Source organism: Rosa chinensis, chromosome 2, assembly GCF_002994745.2.
Source record: "Rosa chinensis cultivar Old Blush chromosome 2, RchiOBHm-V2, whole genome shotgun sequence".
Taxonomy (NCBI): domain Eukaryota; kingdom Viridiplantae; phylum Streptophyta; class Magnoliopsida; order Rosales; family Rosaceae; genus Rosa; species Rosa chinensis.
In genome coordinates, this window is record NC_037089.1 from 15608891 (window position 1) to 15629369 (window position 20479).

At 38.2% G+C, this 20479-nt stretch overlaps 2 protein-coding genes and 2 long non-coding RNA genes across 5 annotated transcripts; all 4 read left to right on the forward strand.

Annotated features, from left to right (window-relative positions):
* The first annotated feature begins 143 nt into the window (after positions 1-143).
* On the forward strand, positions 144-5059 carry LOC112186021 (probable disease resistance protein At5g66900). Of its 2 annotated transcripts, XM_024324372.2 has the most exons (6): positions 144-1278; positions 1460-1860; positions 2364-2734; positions 2880-3091; positions 3239-4110; positions 4961-5059. In XM_024324372.2, exons 1-5 carry the CDS (start codon positions 453-455, stop codon positions 4075-4077), a joined length of 2649 nt encoding a protein of 882 aa, XP_024180140.1. In that variant the 5' UTR covers positions 144-452; the 3' UTR covers positions 4078-4110; positions 4961-5059. The 2 variants fall into 2 exon arrangements, with proteins under 2 accessions (XP_024180140.1, XP_024180139.1); XM_024324371.2 differs by lacking the exon at positions 4961-5059 and having other exon boundaries at positions 3239-4343.
* Positions 5002-8162, forward strand: LOC121051180 (probable disease resistance protein At5g66900). The gene is made up of 7 exons (XM_040513275.1): positions 5002-5251; positions 5341-5646; positions 5837-6243; positions 6534-6895; positions 7011-7216; positions 7373-7886; positions 7970-8162. The coding sequence occupies exons 1-7, from the start codon at positions 5002-5004 to the stop codon at positions 8160-8162; spliced, it is 2238 nt and encodes a 745-aa protein (XP_040369209.1).
* A 7346-nt stretch (positions 8163-15508) lies between these two features.
* LOC112188516 lies at positions 15509-17541 on the forward strand. Its single transcript, XR_005807060.1, has 5 exons — positions 15509-15659; positions 15894-16059; positions 16594-16681; positions 16849-16936; positions 17498-17541. It is a non-coding gene; the product is annotated as an uncharacterized LOC112188516 (long non-coding RNA).
* A 360-nt stretch (positions 17542-17901) lies between these two features.
* LOC112188517 lies at positions 17902-18657 on the forward strand. The gene is made up of 2 exons (XR_002931461.2): positions 17902-17996; positions 18389-18657. It is a non-coding gene; the product is annotated as an uncharacterized LOC112188517 (long non-coding RNA).
* The last annotated feature ends 1822 nt before the right edge of the window (positions 18658-20479 follow it).

Here is a 20479-nt window from a genome sequence, read left to right on the forward strand (position 1 = left end):
TTAAACTTTACCAACATATTGTTCCTTTTGTCTTTATGTCTTGAACATTGTTCACACTTCACAGTTGTCCCTAAAGAATTCATTATTCCCACTTCTCACAAGATACAAAGGCAATATGTGGGTGGGGCAAACTTGTAATTGGTTGGTGGGTTCGTTTATCTTTTCTTCACCACATAAAAATTCCCTAGAAATAGTGATGTTGGTGCTTTGTTGATCTGCAAGTCTCCTGGTAAGTCAATGGGGCTCCAACACAGAAGTTTCCATTCAGCTTCCTGATGAATATTATATATTCATCTTTTCTGTTATGATCACCAATGACAGTGAGAAATAATTGATTGATTTCGAGTGTTCATCTTTATTGGTTTCATGTGTCCCAATTTCCAAAGCTAAGAATCTTATTTTCCAGAATTTCAAGTACCCAAAATACTCTCTATTTGATTTTGCTGTAATCAATGGTTGGTGGAGATGATGTTTTTGGTGGGGCTGCTGGAGGATTGCTGTTCAATGTTCTCTATGATGTGCTTAAAGAGCTCATCAGCAAGTCTATGATATATAGACCTCTCCTCCAAAACATTCTATCTGCGCTAGACTCATATGGACCACTGATCAAGCAGATAGAAGCAAGCAATGAGGAACTGGGTCTTCCAAAGGAGGAAGTAGAAAAGTTCAAAGCACATATGGAGAAGGGCATAGAGATAGGCCGGAAGTGCTCTAAGGTTCGCAAGTGGAACATCTACAAGAAGTACAAGTACGCCAACAAACTTCTTGGATGGGATGGTGCTCTTGTAAGACAGTTGGATGTACTGAAGGCGCAGGGAGTAAGGGATGTGAAGCAGACCATGGTTTCGGTAAAGAAGATCGAGAGGGTGGTCACTGGGATTGAAGCGAGTAGTATCTTTTTAGAGGCAGGGGTTGCGCATATTGCAACAGCCAGTAGGCATATGGAGAAGGCGCTCAGCGGAGTTGAAATGAGAAGTGGAGATATAGTGGAGGGGATGTGCCGAATTGAAGACCGAGTTGAAACAAGCTGTAGCATTGTGGAGGCAGGGGTCAAGCGGATTGAAGACCGACTTGATACACGAAATGGAGCTAAAGTTGGAGCTTGGTGTGTTGTGCCTGAACTTACACAGTTTACGGTTGGATTGGATGAGCCTTTGAAGGAATTGAAGATGAAACTTCTCAAGGAGGATGGAGTCTCGATGCTAGTGGTCACTGCTCCCGGAGGATGTGGGAAAACTACATTGGCAACAAAGTTTTGTCAAGATGAGCAAGTCAAAGGTATCATTTCTATGCTTGTGAAGTGTGATATGTTTCATTCAGAAAATTGCTTCCCTAGTTTTGTTTCCTACTCCTTGAATTTACTTAGAATTGCAATTGTGTATATATTTTTGTTTGTAGGATTATAGACCAAAATTGAGATGACATCTGATTGACTAATTACTTGTGCTTTTTTGTATAGATAAATTCAAGAATAATATCTTCTTTGTCACTGTGTCAAACACACCAAACCTGAGCCTTATTGTGCAAGAGCTATACCAATGCAAGGGTTCCCAGGTGCCTACTTTCCAAGATGAAATAACTGCAGTCAAGTGGCTGCAAACATTTCTGAAGGAAGAAGGACAAAACCCTTTACTATTAGTCTTGGATGATGTTTGGTCTGGATCAGAATCCCTACTAGACAAGTTTCAGTTCAAGATGCCAGATTACAAGATTTTGGTCACATCAAGATCTGAATTTCCGAGATTTGGTTCCTCATATCATTTGCAATCGTTGGATTATGACAATGCCATGAAACTTTTTCATCATTCAGCATCTTTGGGAGATAAAAGCTCACATATTCCAGAATACCTCTCGAGTCAGGTAATTTCTTAACTGCAATGAACTATATATTTGTATTTGTCTCTTCATAACTACAGGTTACAAAAGGTGGCTAGTGTTGTAGAGAATGAGTATTTGGGAGAATGTAAGATGTATTTCATTAATAATAAGGGTCTCTTTGTATAGAGGATTACAAGTACAATATTCTTGGAGTACAAGTAAAAAATGCTATTACATTGTAACTAGGATAGCAATAGGATCTCTATGAGAATATACTAACCCTATTACAACTAGAGGGTTTGGACTAGGCACGCTAGGACTCTATCTCCTGCAACAGCAAGGACATTTTTTCTTTTACAGCATGAGTGTAAACACATCTGTTCTTATTACAGCACCTGCTAGTAATTAAACATTTAAGCTTACTTTACTTATAGAGAAAAAACTAAGCCAAAGTAGAAAATAGTAGATATTTATTTAATCAATTTTTCGTGTCATGAAAATAATGAGATCTGCAACTCGAATAGTAAATGACTTTGCAATTGCAGATAGTAAAGGGCTGTAAGGGATTTCCACTTGCAATTACGGTGGCAGGAGGATCACTTTGCGGACAAAGAATAGAGATCTGGCAACAAATACTAATTGAATGGTCCAGAGGGTCTTCTATTCTTGATTCTGAGACCAAATTGCTTCTTCGCCTCCAAAGCAGCTTAGTTGTCTCGGACTCAGATAAAGAAATGGCTATCATCAGGAAGTGTTTCTTAGACCTTGCTTCATTTCCTGAAGACCAAAGAATCCCAGTTACTGCCCTCATTGATATGTGGACAGAGTCATATGATCAGCTAGATGAAGATACTTTGTGTGTTGCATACCTCCAGAGGCTGACTAACCGAAGTCTGGCTAATCTTGTAGTCACACGGTACGCTAGTTTCCTGTTTCGTGATTTTTCTCTATAAGCTTTTCCTTTATATTCATGATCGATGCTGCTCATAACTTGCTATTTTAGTACAATATATTTTGAGCGATCTCTGTTTCTAATCATCTTAGTTTTGACTAAAAAACAGGAAGGACCAGAGCCTGGGGGATGGATACTACAGCGAACATTTTGTTACCCAGCACGATCTGCTTAGAGAGTTGGCTATCTATGAGACAAAACAAGAAGACCCAGGACATAGAGAAAGACTGATTATAAACATATCTGGAGACAATTTTCCCAAGTGGTGGAGTGAAAAGAAGCATGAATCCTTGAAAGCTCGCTTATTATCCATCTCAACTGGTAATCCCATCTCTTTTGATAACAATTACGTATAAATGCACAGACGAACATGTATGCACATATGTGCTTATAAGATACAGACTAAGTCTTGAATAGTACTGTCACATATTAGTCCATATTCACACCAAATGACTTGGTTCTTTGCAGATGGAAATTTCTCATCAAAATGGCACCACATGGAACTACCATATGCTGAGGTTCTAGTCTTGAATTTTCAGACGAAGAACTACGCCTTACCCAAATTTGTGGACACTATGCGTAAATTGAAGGTACTTGTTGTCACAAATTATGGTTTCTCGCCTGCTGAACTAAGTAATATCCCACTACTGGGTTCATTATCTCATCTAAAGAGAATTAGATTGGAGCGTGTCTCAATACCATCAATGTCCAAGAACCCCATACAATTGGTGGGTCTAAAAAAGATATCTCTATTCATGTGTACCATTGGGAAAGCTTTCGGTGACGGTTCCATCCAGATTTCATACGCATTTCCAAATCTAGAGGAAATTAGCATTGACTATTGCAATGACTTGGTGGAAATGCCTGCCAACGTCTGTGATCTTAGTCATCTACGGAAGCTCAGTATCACCAACTCACATAAGCTTCTTGCCTTGCCTGAAGAAATTGGAAAACTGGAAAAGTTGGAACTGCTGAGACTAAGGTCATGTACAGACTTGGCACAGTTGCCAGGCTCGAGCAGGAACCTAAAGAAGTTGATCTTTCTTGACATTTCTTATTGCTTTAGCATCAAGGAGTTGCCTGGAGATATTGGTGAAATGAGCAGCTTAAGAAAGCTCAACATGAGAGAATGCTCAAGATTGCAAGAAGTGCCTGTATCGGTTTTGGATCTTGAGCATTTGGAGGAAGTGATATGTGATGACGAGACAAGAAATTTATGGGAACCATTCTTACCTCTCGGAAACACAAGAATAGTGGTGGAAAAAGAAAATATCAACCTAAATTGGCTCGATAAGCTTCAATCTTGAGAGTCGTCTATTCCTAACCAATTTCCGAGATCTGTACGTATGATTCGTGTTTCATGGTTTCCTTTCCTCTCGCTTCCTTCTCCTTTTTGGATTTGTTTTCCTGCTTTGTAAATAGCATGAGATATTGCATAGTAAAAAAAAAAAAAAGTACATGATGTATTAGGCAACTTTCTTTGATACATTCCATGACCTCGGTTCCCAGTTGTAAATTCTCAGGAAAATTTAATCTTGGCAGTTCAGTTTAATATGATGAGTGATTCCCTAGATGTTCTATAATATCTATGCATCTCGGCATGATCACAACACTTCGTAAAACTGCTGTAATTTAGATCTATATGCAAGTGTTCTTCTAGTTGCTAGTGTTATTAGCATTACATCATATCAGTAATATGTCCTCTCTGACTGTATTTGGTAGGTGGGCTTTATGCTCACCATGGAAATTTCTCACTGTGATGAGTTGAAGCAAAGTCTTCTTTAGACCCATTAAAAAAAAAAAACAAAGACTGAGGTCTCCTATAGTCTAGTAGTACCCTATGGCAGTCTCTCCGCGTATGCTTTGCTTTAGTTTTAACTTAAAACTTTTAAGTCACCTGTCGGCAAGTCAATATTTAAAGTCTTCTGGTACTTGGAAGTTTCGATCAATTTTCCCGCTGGATATATAATACCAAAGACCAAATAGGCAGAGTCGCAAACAATATTTAGTTCATTTCTTATTGGAGAAGAATATACAGTATTCTTGCTTGTCTTGCATGATCACCAACAAAGAAGAGAAAATCTAGTTTCGTATTGCTTGCTTTTGGGTCATGTTATTGGTTCTAAATGACATTCATGTTATTGGATTCCCAATTTTAGTGGTCTAATTTTTCTTGTTTTTTCTGATCAGAATCTGCTCTCTTGTCTCAAGATTCCTGACTTCCTACCAAAATGTTTGATCCAGTCGATATACTATTCGAGGAGCTGTATGCTGGTGTTAAAGAGCTGATAAAAAAGAATACCATATTCGATCCCACACTCAAAGCCATCAAAACCAAGCTAGACTCTCTAAAACCAGTGATCCTAAAGATGGCAGAATGCAACGAGGCACTGGATATCCCAAAGGAGGAACTAGAAGGTCTAGAAGAAGTAATGAAGGATGGCAAGGAGCTTGTTCTCAAGTGCTCAAAGATCCACTCTGGCAACTACTACAAACGGTACAAATACGCCAACAAACTCCTTAAATGGGATGAATCTCTTCAAGGAGTGTTGAGTATACTGAATGTACAGAGCAACAGGATGTCAAGACAATCGCAGTTGCTGTGGGACATATAGAGGCTGAAGTAGGGAGTATAAAGGCGGTGATCAACGAAATGAAAGAGAATTTTGTGATACAGAATCACTCTGCAGGGGTACCTAAAGCTTGGTGTGCATTACCTGAACTTCCAGAGTTTCTTGTTGGATTGGATGAGGCTTTGAGTGGACTGAAGATGAAGCTTCTGAAGGATGGGGTGTCAAGGCTGGTGCTGTCTGCTCCTGGAGGATGTGGGAAGACTACTTTAGCAACCAAATTCTGTCAAGATAAGCAAGTCAAAGGTATGTGATATAGATCATGATATCTTATAGCTTTTGAACTGTTGCTTTGTAGAAATATATTTGGCTCTTGTGATTTGTAGGACTTATAACCAATCATTTGTTCCAACTCAATGGTTGGAATATATGTTTTTCCTTTTGTACAAGAATAGGTAATTTGAATATCATCTCATGATAACTTATATTTTTATAGATAAATTCAAGGAAAAAATCTTCTTTATTACCATCTCAAAAAGACCAAACTTGGACCTTGTTGTTCAAGAACTGCGTCAATCAAGTATGGGTTCCAAGGTTCCCACTTTTGAAAGTGAAGTAATTGCGGTTAGGTGGCTGCAAGAGTTTCTGAAGGAAACAGGAGAGAATCCTTTGTTGTTGGTCCTCGATGATGTTTGGCCTGGATCAGAATCTCTCCTACAGAAGTTTGATGAATTGAAAATGGCAAATTACAAAATTTTGGTGACATCAAGATATGAGTTCCCAGGATTCGGTTCACCACATATACTAAAACCACTGAATTATGTAGATGCAATGGCCCTTTTCCACGATTCAGCTTCCTTAGGAGATAAGAGCTCTCATGTTCCAAAAGATCTTCCAAGAAAGGTGAGAAATGCAGAAGTTATATTCTTATTTATGCCTCACAAGATTTAGGGGAGGAAGACACTATGTTGTGCTTTTACAAAAAATCTGAATACACACACAAATGATCAAGCACATTATGATTTCACGAATACCACTAAGTGATTTTACATGTATGATTGTTACTAATGAAAAGTACATTGTTATTATAAACATTTTCTTCATGAAACCACTGAGATGTTCTTGCCAAATTTGAATTTTCGGTCTGCAATCCAATTAGTAACTTGACTTCATTTGGGACAATTTAATTGAAGATAGTAGAGTGTTGTAAAGGATTTCCACTTGCCATTACAGTGGTTGGAAGATCACTTTGTGAGAAACCTACAGAGTTCTGGCTTAAAAGAGTAAGGGCACTGTCTAAAGGTGCTTCTGTTCTTGATTCTTCAACTGACCTGCTCATATGCCTTCAAAGTAGCTTACATGCTTTGGATGAAGAAGATACCATCCTGAAGGATTGTTTCTTGGACCTGGGCTCATTTCCTGAAGGCAAGAGGATCCCTGCTTCTGCTCTAATTGATATATGGGCAGAGTTATATGAGTTAAATGAAGATTTCCTGTCCATTTCAAATCTCCAAGAGCTTGCCACTCGAAGTCTAGTTGATCTTATAGTTACAAGGTACGATACTAGACTCAATTGTTTCTATGTTCATGAATAGAAGCTGATCAGAATACAAAATTGCAATAGTAAGTGCCTAGCTCTAAGAAATCTAATTTTGATGGATCATTACCAGGAAGGAGAGGATGGAGGTGGATGGGTACTACAGTGAACACTTTGTCGCCCAGCATGATTTGCTTAGACAGCTAGCCATCTATGAAACGAAACTAGATCCAAACAAAAGAAGATTGATTATAGACAAATGGGGAGACAATCTACCCAAGTGCTTGACTAAACAGAGGCATCAACCCATCAAGACCCGACTATTATCAATCTCCTCTGGTTCTCCCAAATCCTTCCTCTTTAAAATACCTATAAAGGCATGCCCATAATCACACACCAACACAAGCACAAGTACATAGCGCGCACACAAAGATTTGAGTATAGTATTTTCACATTGAATTCTTCCACTGACATCATATAGCACATTGTTTGCAGATGGAGTGTTCTCAACAACTTTGAGCAACATTCAACTATCAGAGGTTGAGGTTCTAGTTTTAAACTTCAGCACAGACATCTATGCTTTACCTGAATTTGTGGCGAAAATGGAAAACTTGAAGGTTCTAATAGTCACAAATCATGGTTCCTTACCAGCCAAATTGAGTAATTTTCAACTACTGGATTCTTTACCAAATCTGAAGAGAATCAGACTGGAGCGAATTTCAATTCCTTCCATAGCCAAGAAGCCTGTAAACGTGAAGAGTCTAAAGAAGATATCCTTATTCATGTGTAGAATTGGTCAAGTTTTCAGCAACTCCTCCTTCCAAATTTCGTATGCATTTCCAAATCTAGAGGAATTGAACATTGACTATTGCAGTGACTTGGTGGAATTGCCTGTTGATCTCTGTGATCTGATGGAGCTAAGGAAGCTCAGTATCACCCACTGTCATAACCTATCTGCCTTGCCTGATGAGATTGGGAAGCTGATCAACTTGGAAGTCTTGAGGCTAAAGTCTTGTACTGACTTAAAAACATTTCCGGCCTCAATTAAGGACCTTGAAAAGTTAACTTTCTTGACATATCTGATTGTTTCAGCATTAAGGAGTTGCCTGACAACATTGGTGAAATAAGCACTTTAGAAAAGATCAATATGAGACAGTGCTCTAGAGTGCAAGATCTACCTCTATCAGTTATGGATCTTAAGAAACTGAAGGAGGTGATATGTGATGAGGAGAAAGAAGAATCATGGGCACTTTTCGGGCTGGACATACAAATAAGGGTACTTTAAGAGTTCAACTTGAATTGGCTGCTAAAGCTTCAATATTAAGAACTGTCTCCCTCTTATATGTTGAAGCAATGTCTTGTGTGATTGTTTGTTTCATTATTCATTTCCTCCTTTTTCTTCTCTTGTTGGATCTTTCTTCTGTTTTTGTAATAGAATATATCTATTGTTCTCGAAAAACTTATGCATTCATATGATGTGCTTCCGACTTTGTTGAAGAATGATCAAAACTCAATCATTTTGGGTATTCTATAATTACTAGCTAGTGCAGATACGTAGATGGTCAGCTTGTTGCATATCAAACAGATCTCACTCATTATATTGCATACAAATCCCTCCCTAGTAACATGATTGTTAATAGCTTAGCCAAACTCAAAATCTTCACATTAAGCAAGCTTCGTTTTCTTTGACCATCTTCAACCTCAGCCATGACGGTACATCCTGACTTCCTGATGAACATACGGCAAGGACTCTGCCCTCTGTTATTCTTCTCCACAAGCCCCATACAACCAAAGAGATCATATCCTCAAAACATGCTGCAAAACGCGGTAGAAAGAATAACCTACTAATTCAGTTACTCTTGGAATGCACATATCCTTCGGATTTGTTTTGTTTTTCTATTTTCTTTTGAATATTTTTTGATGCCACTCTGAAGAACAATTCTGATGTAAAGATCAATACTTGAAATGCCCATATAGGATTTACCTGGACTAATTAATCGAGATTTGAGAAGCATTAATTTGACCCAGTATATATACAGGCCTTCTCCACTGCGGACGTCTGCAATTTTTCATTGGTGCGGATTTCCAGTTTTGACTTACTGTCCGATCATATTTTCACATCTTAACCGTTCAGTTTTAGGTCCTAATGTATAGATCACCTCTGCAAAATTTCAGCCAAATTGGTGATCGTTAAGGCATCCAAAACTGCAATTTACAACAATGTACACGAACCATTCCGGTTCGGCAGATTTGGTCCGTTCGTGTAAATTGCAGTTTTGGATGCCTTAACGATCACCAATTTGGCTGAAATTTTGTAGAGATGATCTATACATTAGGACCTAAAAACTTAACGGTTAAGAGATGAAAATGTGATCGGAAAGTGGGGAAAAAATGGAAATCCGCACATTTATCCGCACCTAAGAATGATTATATATATATATATATATATATATATATTCATCCATCAGTTTAAGCGAGTTAGATATTTTAAAGATTATCAATTTGGCTAAAATTTTGCAAAGATGATCTATACATTAGTATCTAAAAACTGAACGGTCAAAATGTGGATATGTGACCGAAAAGTGACCATAAACTCTAAAAGTGCACTTTAATTTTAGAGCCCTCGCTCTGGATATATATATTCACATCTCGACCGTTCAGTTTTTAGGTACTAATGTATAGATCATCTCTGCAAAATTTCAGTCAAATTGATGGTCGTTAAGACATTGATAACTGCCTTAAATTAAGCTAGTACAGTTCAGGAATTTGATTTCCCTTACGACGAGTTAATGAACTCCACACACCCAATTCCATTCGCTACCATCTCATTACCAGGGCACAGTGCCTGCATTCACACTGTTGTAGGAGTGAGCGTTCATCCTAGTTGCTTAATAGGGCCTTCACCCTGGCTAGGTTTGAAACCAACATATAAAATTATAATTTGGGATATCTCATTATGAAAAAGTACTTAAACAATTTCAATTAAAGAACAACAAACTTTAACATATTTTTAGTCCTGAAAATCGATGCATGATTCGAAATCATGTGTGACTTACATGATGGCTTGGTTCTGCATAAAAAATAACCGACCTTACCAGTCATAGAGAGCTAAACTTAACACACAAGCTACACACATGGAAATAAGTCGTCATTGCGATCAAAAGCACTGTCCAACCGGTGTAGCTTACCCTCTAGAGATTTAGGGGTGTGGCTAATCCCCAAGGAAGTCATCAACCACCTTTCCGCTCTCACATACCACCATCAACAAGAATTACACGCACATTAATTTGTATAAAACAATTGACATTTCATCATGCATCACAATATCAAATACAGAAAACTACTAACCGAAAGTGAGTCCTGAGTCCCCTACTTGGTATTTGATGCTTACTTTGTCACATCGTCATCTAATTATACGCATTCCCATGCGTGTAATTGCATAATAAACATCGAAATTAAGCTAATTCTTGAGCTAATTAATATGTAATTAATCTAATTTTATTTTATTTGTAGAATAAGCGGAATTGTTGAAACGAAACAAAATAGAGTGAAATTGGGGCAAATTATAATTTCCAAGAGACAAAAATTCACCACGAGCCGATTTCATCAAAGGGCGAAACTTGAACAAATGATAAAAAAGAAAAGGAAAATATGATTTGCAGAGAGAGATTGATAAGAGAATTGTGTGTGTTCTATTATTGATAATAGGAGCCCTTTATATAGGGATTTACAAAGTACATAATCTTGTCATACAAGGAAATAGAATTTGAATATAATTAGGAAATCTAGAACCTTCTCTCCTATTACAACTCTAGAACTAAACTCTAGTTTGAAGAGGCACACCCAATGTCGATATCCTTCAACACTCCCCCTTGTGCCGCTCAAACTTAGTGATGACGCTTTGATCGTTGCCTCGTTAAAAACCTTGCCAGGTAACAAAAACCTTGTGGGACAAAAATAACCCTGGTTTAAGGACAAAAAGAGCATAACACGTCCTTCACTTTTCGAGATCGATCATGTAGACATCATTCCTCCCCCTGATGTCGACATCTCTCCCTGATTGCTACAATCATGGGAGTTCGGATAATTTTTTCAATCCGAGGCTCTTCACATGTTTCTCGAAGATGGATTTAGGTAACGACTTAGTGACTAAGTCCGCTACATTATCCTCTGATCGGATTTGATTCACTTCAATCTTTAGAAGTGATTAATGTTGTTGCTGATTGTAAAAGAACTTAGGCGATATATGCTTGGTGTTGTTGCCCTTGATGAAACCTAATTTCATTTGCTCAATTCATAAATGCATGTAGGTTTATCTGTGGTAGACTTCAAACCACAAGCTCCTCGAATGTGTCTAATTACAGACCTTAGCCATATGCATTCACGCACGGCTTTATGTAGAGCAATAATCTCTGCATGATTTGAGGAAGTAGCAACAAGTGTCTACTTTGTAGACCTCTAAGATATTGCTGTGCTTCCCATGGTAAAGACATAACCGGTCTGGGAACAACATTTGTGAGGGTTAGAGAGATACCCTACATCAGTAAAATCCATCAAAACATCATCATCGTTTTGATATAAGGGAGGAGGATGGGTGGCAGGCGGTTTTTGCCGATCACAACGTCTTGGAAGGTGCCACTTGGGCTAATGAGATCCATTCTCATTCTTCCGTCATTCTTTTCTTTCTGCAAGGATAGAACAAGCCCATATTTATCGTACATTTTAAGTAACGAAATATTGTCTTTATACCAGTCCAATGGCGTTGCGTTGGCGCAGGGGTACATCTAGCCAACAAGTTCATAACAAATGAGGTGTCCGGTCTTGTATTGTGTTAAGTACAATAATGCGCCTATTGCACTTAGGTAAGACACTTCTGCCAATTAACACGTCTTCGTCATCATCCTTGGGACGAAACGTATCCTTCTTAGGGTCAAGACTACGGACGACCATGGGAGTGCATCATTGACTTTATCAAAATGCAAAGCATTTATTGACACGGTATACAAGTTCTAAATCTAGACAAAACCGTGTTCTCCCAAGGTCCTTCATCTCAAACTCGGATTTCAGGTGTTCAGTGGTTTCCGTTAACTCTCAAGGGTTCCAATTATGTTTATCAACATAAACCGTGACAATTACAAATCCAGAACTTGTCATGAAAACGTAGGGGCATAGTTCATCATATCCATTCCCAATCAAGTAGTCACTTTAGTGAGCGTTTCACCCTCATTACAAACGCGCTCCGTGGTCAAGAGCCACTTGATTTGGGTAAATGAAGTACACAAGACCCTTCATTATATTCCGTATCTAGATCCCCATAGAGATATGTAGTGACCACATTCGTAAGCTGCATGTTCAGTTATTCGGAAACTACCAAACTGATAAGGTAGTGGAGTGCAATGACATCCATTACGAGAGAATATGTCTACTCGTAGTCGATTCCAGGGCGTTTTGTGAGAAGCCTTGCGCCATAAGGCGAGATTATCATCTCCTTTTCTTATCACGATATGTAACGAAGACTTATTAATGTCAACAGGTTTTATGTTAAGAGCATCTCCGGCTCGAAATCCTTCCTCTTCGTTAGTGAATCCAATTCAACCTGGATCGCATCTTTCCATTTATGCCAATTTTCTCTACGTTGGCATTCTTCAACAGAGTAAGGTTCGATGTCATTGGTCTCAATAATTCCATGTCTTTATGTACACTAGTGTAATTCGAAGAGATCTCTATATTCTCAAGAATTGGTTCTAACATTGAGGCGTCCCCCAACGATGTCTCTTGGACATAACCACAATCCAGAATATTCTCATGAGACGGATTTTGAGTATCAATGATCAATGGATCAAGTTGTACCAAACTCGCTCTCTTCCTAGGGTGAGAATCCATCGAACCTATGGGTCTCCTACGCTCTTTAGCGGAACGCCATTATGCCACCTTTGTGGAGTCACCATACCACCATCTATGGTAGTGGTGTCGTACCCATCCCCTCTGGGTGGCACCATGTCCTCTTGTAGGGATACCAATCCTTGCAGACATGTTTGCGGTAGGTATATGTGATCTCGTTATTTTTAGAGGATCAAGATGAGACATAGTGGGGACAGACCATGACAATTCCTGTCGTTCTTGTTGAACATTGACGTTCTAATCTCCCCCTAACGACTGGAAGACTGTCTCATCAAAGTGACAATTTGCAAATCCAGCGAAAAAGAGATCGCCTATCAAGGATTCTACATAGCGGACTTATAGTTGGAGACTTATGTCTAACACAAATGTGTATATATATATATATATATATATATATATGCATTCGTTTCAATGACTCATATTGATGCGTTGTGGCGGCGCAACTGGCACATAAACCGCACACGCAAATATGCATAAGTATGAGATATTACACTCGAACCCAGTCACTAGCTGTAACAAAAATAAAAGTTGAGTGGCTGCTATGAGTCGTAGACGAATTAGCGTAGCTGCATGCGATATTGCATAACCCAATATTGGTGCGCATTACCAAAGTCCGGGCTGCCATCGTAGTTTTTTAATGGTGGCTTTTCCGCTAGACCAATTAGGTGTGTAGATGGGAATATGATACTTGATATCAATACCCAATGATATGCAATAGTCATCGAAAATTATCGATGTAAACTCTCTAGCATTATCAAGTCAAATTGACTGAATGAGATGATCTGGGTACACTATGCCAAAAAGTTAATCAAACAACTCGCATCAGACGATAGAAGCCTAATTTTCTGTCGTTTGAGTTTTTTAGACAACATAAAAATCTAATTCTGTTGTCTGAATACGCACTGAAACACACTTTTTTCATTTTGAATAAAAGGGAGGCATTCAGACAACATATTAACGTTGTTAGCTCAAGATAGAAATATACCTATAATTTTCATTCATCTAAGCCTAAAAAGCTAGTCATATTCAGACAACAGAAATCTGTTCTCTGAATATAGATGGTTGAAATTTTGGAATTCTCCCTCCATGTTCTTTTGACCATTTCCCTCTCAAAATGGTTAAACCCTAGCTGAGTCAAAACAAGGGTAACATTCAGATAACAGATTTAAGAAAATTGTGTTGTCTGAATGTATTGGAGTCAATTTTTATCTTTTCTTTTACCTTTGAAAGCCCTCAGTCCTTAAGCCCGATACTCTATTCATTCCATCTAAAACTTTCAAGTCCTGAGCAGTTCACCCTTTCTCCATCACTCTGCCGCTCTCTACCTGTTTCTTTCCCTCACCAGATCTATAAACGAGGAACTAGTGTAGCATTTGGATACTCGAATCCAAAATCCCCAACTACATTTTATTTCTCTCTACTCTCTAGGTCACCCGTTCGTCCAACCCTAGAATCATAGAAACTAGAGCAGTTGTAGCAGCTATGGACCCAAAGGTCGAGAAATCGGACCTGGTCCTTATCCTCGACTACGGCTCCCAATACGCCCACCTCATCACTTGCCGCATCTGATCCCTTTTTGTCTTCTACCTCACCATCTCCGGCAGCAGCCCTCTCCATTCCATCACCGACCTCAAATCCAGCGTCGTCATCCTCTCCATGGGCCCCACTCCGTCCACATCAACGACTCCCTCAGCTTCCCACCCTGGTTTGCCGAGTGGGTTGAGGCCCACGGCGTCTTCGTCCTCAGAATCTGCTACGGGCTGCAATTGATTGTGCAGCGGCTTGGCAGGGTGGTTAGGGTTGGGGAGAAGCAGGAGTATGGCAAGATGGAGATGAGGTCTTTATGGTTATTGTTGGCTGAACCAATGTCTAAACCACTTTCCCATTACCTCTGGAGTCTAAACCACTCTCTGTTGGCTTCAAAGTTCTTCACTTTCCTAATGAGTCTCTAAATTTTCACTTTCCCAATTCATAAAGCCTAGTTCTTTGAGCACCCCTGAATCGATTTCTTGTAAAAATGAGGTCTTCCGCTCGGTTGGACTCTGCTCTGTTCCAACTCACACCCACTTGGACTAGGTAAATCCTTTGCTTTTCTCAAATGGGTGCCATTGCTTATTGTTTGTTGATGAAGATTAGATTTGGGTTTTTTTTTCTTGGGTTATGAGCTTATGAGTAATGTCTTGGTGGCACCAGATTCTGCCTTTTGTTTTGAGAAATGAACCTTTGCTTTGGAAATTTACAGCATTGCTTTGTTGGTCTACAGATAACAGTTTATGGAGAAGTTATTAGAGACTCGAATACGATCCTCAGGTATTGTCTTTGTGCTATGCCTACTCCTTTGTTGTTATTTTTTGTATGGATACTATTGTCTCTATGCTATTTCTGCTCCTTGTGCATAAAGGAAGATTCTTATGTGGTGTTTTTTCTTAATGTAATGCATTTGGTTAGGGTTGGTTCACAATTGGTCTATCATAGGCTTCTGTGGAGAGAGCCGGATGCACCATACTTGCTGGAGGTTCTGTATGACAGTATGAGGATGATGATATGGTAAATGTCTTAAACCAGTTAGAGTTTGTTTCTTCATGGTTAAGATAATGTGAAGCAACTTGTGTGATAACAGTTGTAATTGAAAGCACGGAATTTTTGCACCGTAAGAGATTCAGGTGACTGTTATCATTGTGTTTGGTATTGTTTAATAAATATATTCATGCAAAAATGTCTTTGTTTGACTGAATGCTTCACATATGTATATATCTCAATGTATTATAGTTGATTTTGGAGAATATCCGAGAACATAACTAAATAGAATTTGATGAAATCTTGCCACTTTGCCATCTGAGCATTGCCTTTGTGCTAAAGGGATGAGGTGGGTTGGTGTAAGGTAGGTCCTCAGTTCAGTTTTATCTCAGCATATCAGATTACTATTTCAAATTGATCTTGTTCCTAAGAGCCAACAACATAAAGGTTCTTGAGATGACTTTTCTTTTCAAAAAGTATATTAGCAACCAAATAAAGCATCATGTGGTTCTCAGTGATAGAATATATTCAGTATTGTTTGTTTTCATCCATTTTGATGGTGACTGTGCTTGACATATCATTGCTAATATGTGTTCAGATTGCTTTGAATAAGCCAGGCGGGCTACAAGTTTTACCTAGAGGTCTTTTCCAGCAACGGACAGTTCTAACACAGCTCCTATGGCGGCAAACTCAGAAGATCCATCACTTAGCATGCCAAAAATCACATCTTTTTCCTGTTCATCGCCTAGGAAGGGGCACTTCAGGTACCACATAATTTCAAAGCTGTCCAAAACGATGTTATCCCTTACTATTTTCTTTTTTTCTTTTCAAATCAATATGCTTTGCCTTTTTAGGCATGGCTCTGGGCATGAGATAAATTTGAATACATACTCTATCTAGCTATTTGAATCAAGGTTACAACCTATGATTATCAAGAACTTCTGAAATCTTCATAATTAGAGATTTTATGTGCATTGCAACGTAGGGAATAAAAACACATGATTGTTTTATCATTTTGGGTCTTAAAGTTTCATTGTAGTAATTGATATACATGGTATGTCAGTTGGTTTTTTTTTTGGTTGCAGATATACATTCGGTGCCAAGTTGTACCGTGTAAAATGAATAGTTTAGTAATATTTACTACATCTCTCATAGAGACATCTAAGAACCACAAGGATCCTTTTATTCAAATACGATCCTCAGTTTCCAGTTTTACTATTCTAGATAACCTTTCCATTGTTATTTACCGACAATAATCGTTATACTTCTTGATTGTAACTGGTGTAAAATTGTTCTAGGAATACTGCTATGTGCAAAGATAAATCATGCCAAAAAGCAACTTGCAGCATATTTTGCTGATGGGACATCCCATATTGGAGATGACAGGTTAAAGCAATGACATGTTCAATCTTGCTTGAACCTGCTTTTAGTATTTTTATTTTTTATTTTTATTATATGGTTGACAATCATGATAAGATGATATTGGATTGTCTTCTTGGTGTTATTATATTCCCTTTATTTTCAATGACTAACAAGGAAAATCGACAATGCAGTGACACCAACATGAAGCTTCTTTGATCAATAAGGAAAATCTCAAAGATATACCGGGCCCTAGGGACTGGGATACTTTGTGAGGAGGAGGTAATACTATCTCATGAGACTCTGAAGTTTGTGTGTGACTATGTCTTTATGTGCAATCTTAATGTTGGTATCTCATAGACCATTTCTGTCCCATGTTTCTATAGCTTCTTTGATCTAGAAGGTTGCATACTTGGTTTTTAGGCTGTGGTCTTCAAGTAGGACTTAACTGGGAAAAGTTCATCTATGAACCTCATTGTGCAGCGGAAAATGGAACCAAAATTTTGGCTATGTCTAGTCATTTAACCCTAGTTTGGTCAAAGTGCCTTTCTATAGCACACATTTTTCATGAAAAAAGTCATTTTTATGTTTTGCTGAGAACATTTGCGTGGAGGCTAAAAAAAATATTATAATGGTATGGGAACCAATCCCATGTGAGCACTGACGTTGGTATAGTGGTATTTTGAGCTATGAACAAGAGTGGTGTTTTAGCTGATATACAATAAAGGCAATCTATGTTGTATAATGTACAGTGGTATTTTGATGCACTTTTGTTAATTGGTCAATGAGGTTAGCTTCTAATATAAGTGAGCTTTCGGTTTTCCTTGGCTTTCACTACTGCAGGTTCTACAAGGTCGTAGGAAATAAGATTTTGATCTGGTTTCAGGTTCGCTCAGGTCACACCTTTGTTTTTCAATTGATCTTTCTTATGACCGCAATCATGTTATAATTAAGATGCATTTGTTTGTATGAGATATAAGTATAACTTCCTACTCGTAAGTAAAAGTGAACGAGATAGTCTGTTGTTTTGGATTACTGCACATGAACCATTGTCCTTTATTATTACAAGGTTAAAAAGAGACTCAAGATACTTTAGACTGTAGAGTGAAGTTCAAACGATATGACTAGGTCCATCCATTGTTCTTAAGTTGAAGAGAAATTAATGTTTAACTATGGTAGCTTTATACAAGCAGTTATAGGCTTTATTATTTATGGAAACTTGATTCATTATTGACTTTCTCTTTGATTTTCCGGACCACCTTTGCGATGGAATGATTTTTAATCACAGCTTTGCCATGGAATGATTTTTAATCACAAGCCACCTGGATGTGTTGATTGCTCGGTAGATTTCTCAACTTCCAGTCTTCCATGCTATTACTCATCTATTTTAATAGAGAAGGCAATGATAATGTTGAAATTTTGAAATGCTTGCAATCCATCACTTGGTGGAACAGTATTTGCTTATATTTTGACCTGTAATGGAGATGTTCATGCTCTCTCTCTCTCTCTCTCTCTCTCTCTCTCTCTCTCTCTCTCTCTCTCTCTCTCTCTCTCTCTCTCTCTCTCTCTCTCTCTCTCTCTCTCACCCCTGAACTAGAGGATGAGTTCTTTATACAATGTTTGCTGCAATGTTTGGTTTTCATTCAAAAACGCATCAAACACCCGTGTTGTTCTTTTGACGATATCATTAGGCTGATAATTGTTTGGGTTTTGCTTTATACCTTGCGGTTTCAGCACATGCAGTGAAAAATTCTATGCAAACTCTGAAGGCAAGTGATTGGCATCTTGAAGGAGCTAGGAGCATTTCATATATTCTACAGCCAAGCCACGGCAGGAGAAGAAAAAAACAAATGTTCAAGCTCTAGAGTACATTGCAAATTATTTTGCTATTCAGCTTCAATAGTACTACTTAGGTCTCATGGAACAATTAATGACTATTGTAGATGTATTTTAATGGCTGTAATGACATTGGATTTCCAGAATGAATGAGAACATCAATGAATGGTAAGAGCAAACTTATATGTGTCGTCTGAAATGCAATGCAAGAACAAGCTTGAAGAACAATATGTTGTTGGAACAACTGAAAAACAATAGAATAGAACCACAAATAACTATCCTCTTATATTGATTAAAACAACAGATAATTGTCGCCCAAAGGTACATAGAACCACAAATAACTATCCTCCTATATCAGTTAAGATAACAGATAGTTGTCACTGAAAGATACATAGAACCACAGATAACTATTCTCTTATACCGGTTAAGACAACAGAAAAATGTAATCTTAACTACAAAACCACGACAAATATCTGTTATATTTAATGGACATAGACAACAGAATAGTTGAGTTATTTATAGTTTTATACACATTCAGACAACATAAAAACGAATCATAAATGTAGCTACAACAACAAATAACTGATGTTTCTTATCTTTTCATACTGCAGTTATATGTAATTGAAACATACTTAAGACCACAATTATATGTATTTTATAACCATTACAGATAACAAATAAGTTCTCAGCACTTAACACTTCAGTTCATTCACACCACAGAAATATCATGAATACTGTCTTTGAAATAGCTATTAAACAATAGAAGATAAAGATTGCTGATGTCTGTTTATATATAAGGTAACACATTTCTGTCGTCTGAAATCTTCATAACACACACTTATACATGTGAGGAATCAATCAGACAACAGAAGACCAAAAACATGTGTGTCGTCTGAGTGCAATCAGACGACAAAGTTTCTATGTTGTCTGATTGCACAAGAGACGGCAGCGCCTCAGACGACAAAAAATCATGCAATCAGATGACAGAGATGATATGTCGTCTGATTAACTTTTTGGCATAGTGGTAGTGAGCCCGTAGCCATATGTTCTGGGCTAGGAGTTCATCATAAGCAGCATTATGAGTGGATGATAGTGTGACACGTGACCAGCGTGTCCGCACATTAACCAACACTACTATAAAACATCTAAGCAGTTCGCAAGTTGGTTGAATCGATCCACAAAATCCCCTTGGATTCTATGTAAGAATGGAATTATATATTTCTTTAGTGTCCTTTGCATAGGATGGTCTTGATCCTAAAAAAAAAGGCTTTACAGAATGAAAGATTGGCCTTATAATCAACCAATGAAGGTTTTGGTTGAGCCACAATGTCACAATTTACTTTGAGAAGTAGAGAGAGGAGCCAAGTCTCCATACATGGCCTCAAAGCAATGATTTTGCCGTAGGGGGATCACAGCGCTGGCTTTGGCAGGCCGGTGGTGCCCTAAGGCGCGGCGGCGGTGCAATGCTCTCTTTGAATCGACTTTTGATTCTCATTTCTCTTCATTCTGAAGAAGAGATGTCCTTGTGAAGTCTTTAGTATCACGGATTATCATATCATGACCTGGGTGTCCCAAACGGTCATGCCAAAGCCTATATGTGTCAGAATCTCATAAGTCATCTCTCATGATATAGTTGGATTCAATGACTCGATTAGTGGTTGCATACAACCCACTAGAGCGACACATAAGTTTCTCCAATACTCGTTTATGTCCGTAGTCATTAGAGGTGATGCAAAGGAACTTTTGTCCATTCTCACAATGTATTTCCACATGAAAACCATTGGCTTTTATATCTTTCAAATAAAATTTGAATTAAGGTATGTCCAAGACATTAAGTAAAAGGATCGACACTTTATTAATATCCAATGATTACATCAAAGTTTCTTAACCAAAGTCTAATCCAAAATAAAAATCAAACTTAGACAAATAGTAGTCACACAATCCGTTTGGTAACTCCAATCAAATATGACCAGGGAAGTAGAGAGAGAT

Bases quoted from the DNA above. Each gene is read 5' to 3' on its own strand.
- LOC112186021 (XM_024324372.2), top strand. From the start codon at position 453: ATGGTTGGTGGAGATGATGTTTTTGGTGGGGCTGCTGGAGGATTGCTG. The intron at 1,861-2,363 runs GTAATTTCTTAA...TTGCAATTGCAG, and splicing joins CAGAATACCTCTCGAGTCAG to ATAGTAAAGGGCTGTAAGGG. The intron at 2,735-2,879 runs GTACGCTAGTTT...ACTAAAAAACAG, and splicing joins GCTAATCTTGTAGTCACACG to GAAGGACCAGAGCCTGGGGG.
- LOC121051180 (XM_040513275.1), top strand. From the start codon at position 5,002: ATGTTTGATCCAGTCGATATACTATTCGAGGAGCTGTATGCTGGTGTT. The intron at 5,647-5,836 runs GTATGTGATATA...ATATTTTTATAG, and splicing joins TCAAGATAAGCAAGTCAAAG to ATAAATTCAAGGAAAAAATC. The intron at 6,244-6,533 runs GTGAGAAATGCA...ATTTAATTGAAG, and splicing joins CAAAAGATCTTCCAAGAAAG to ATAGTAGAGTGTTGTAAAGG.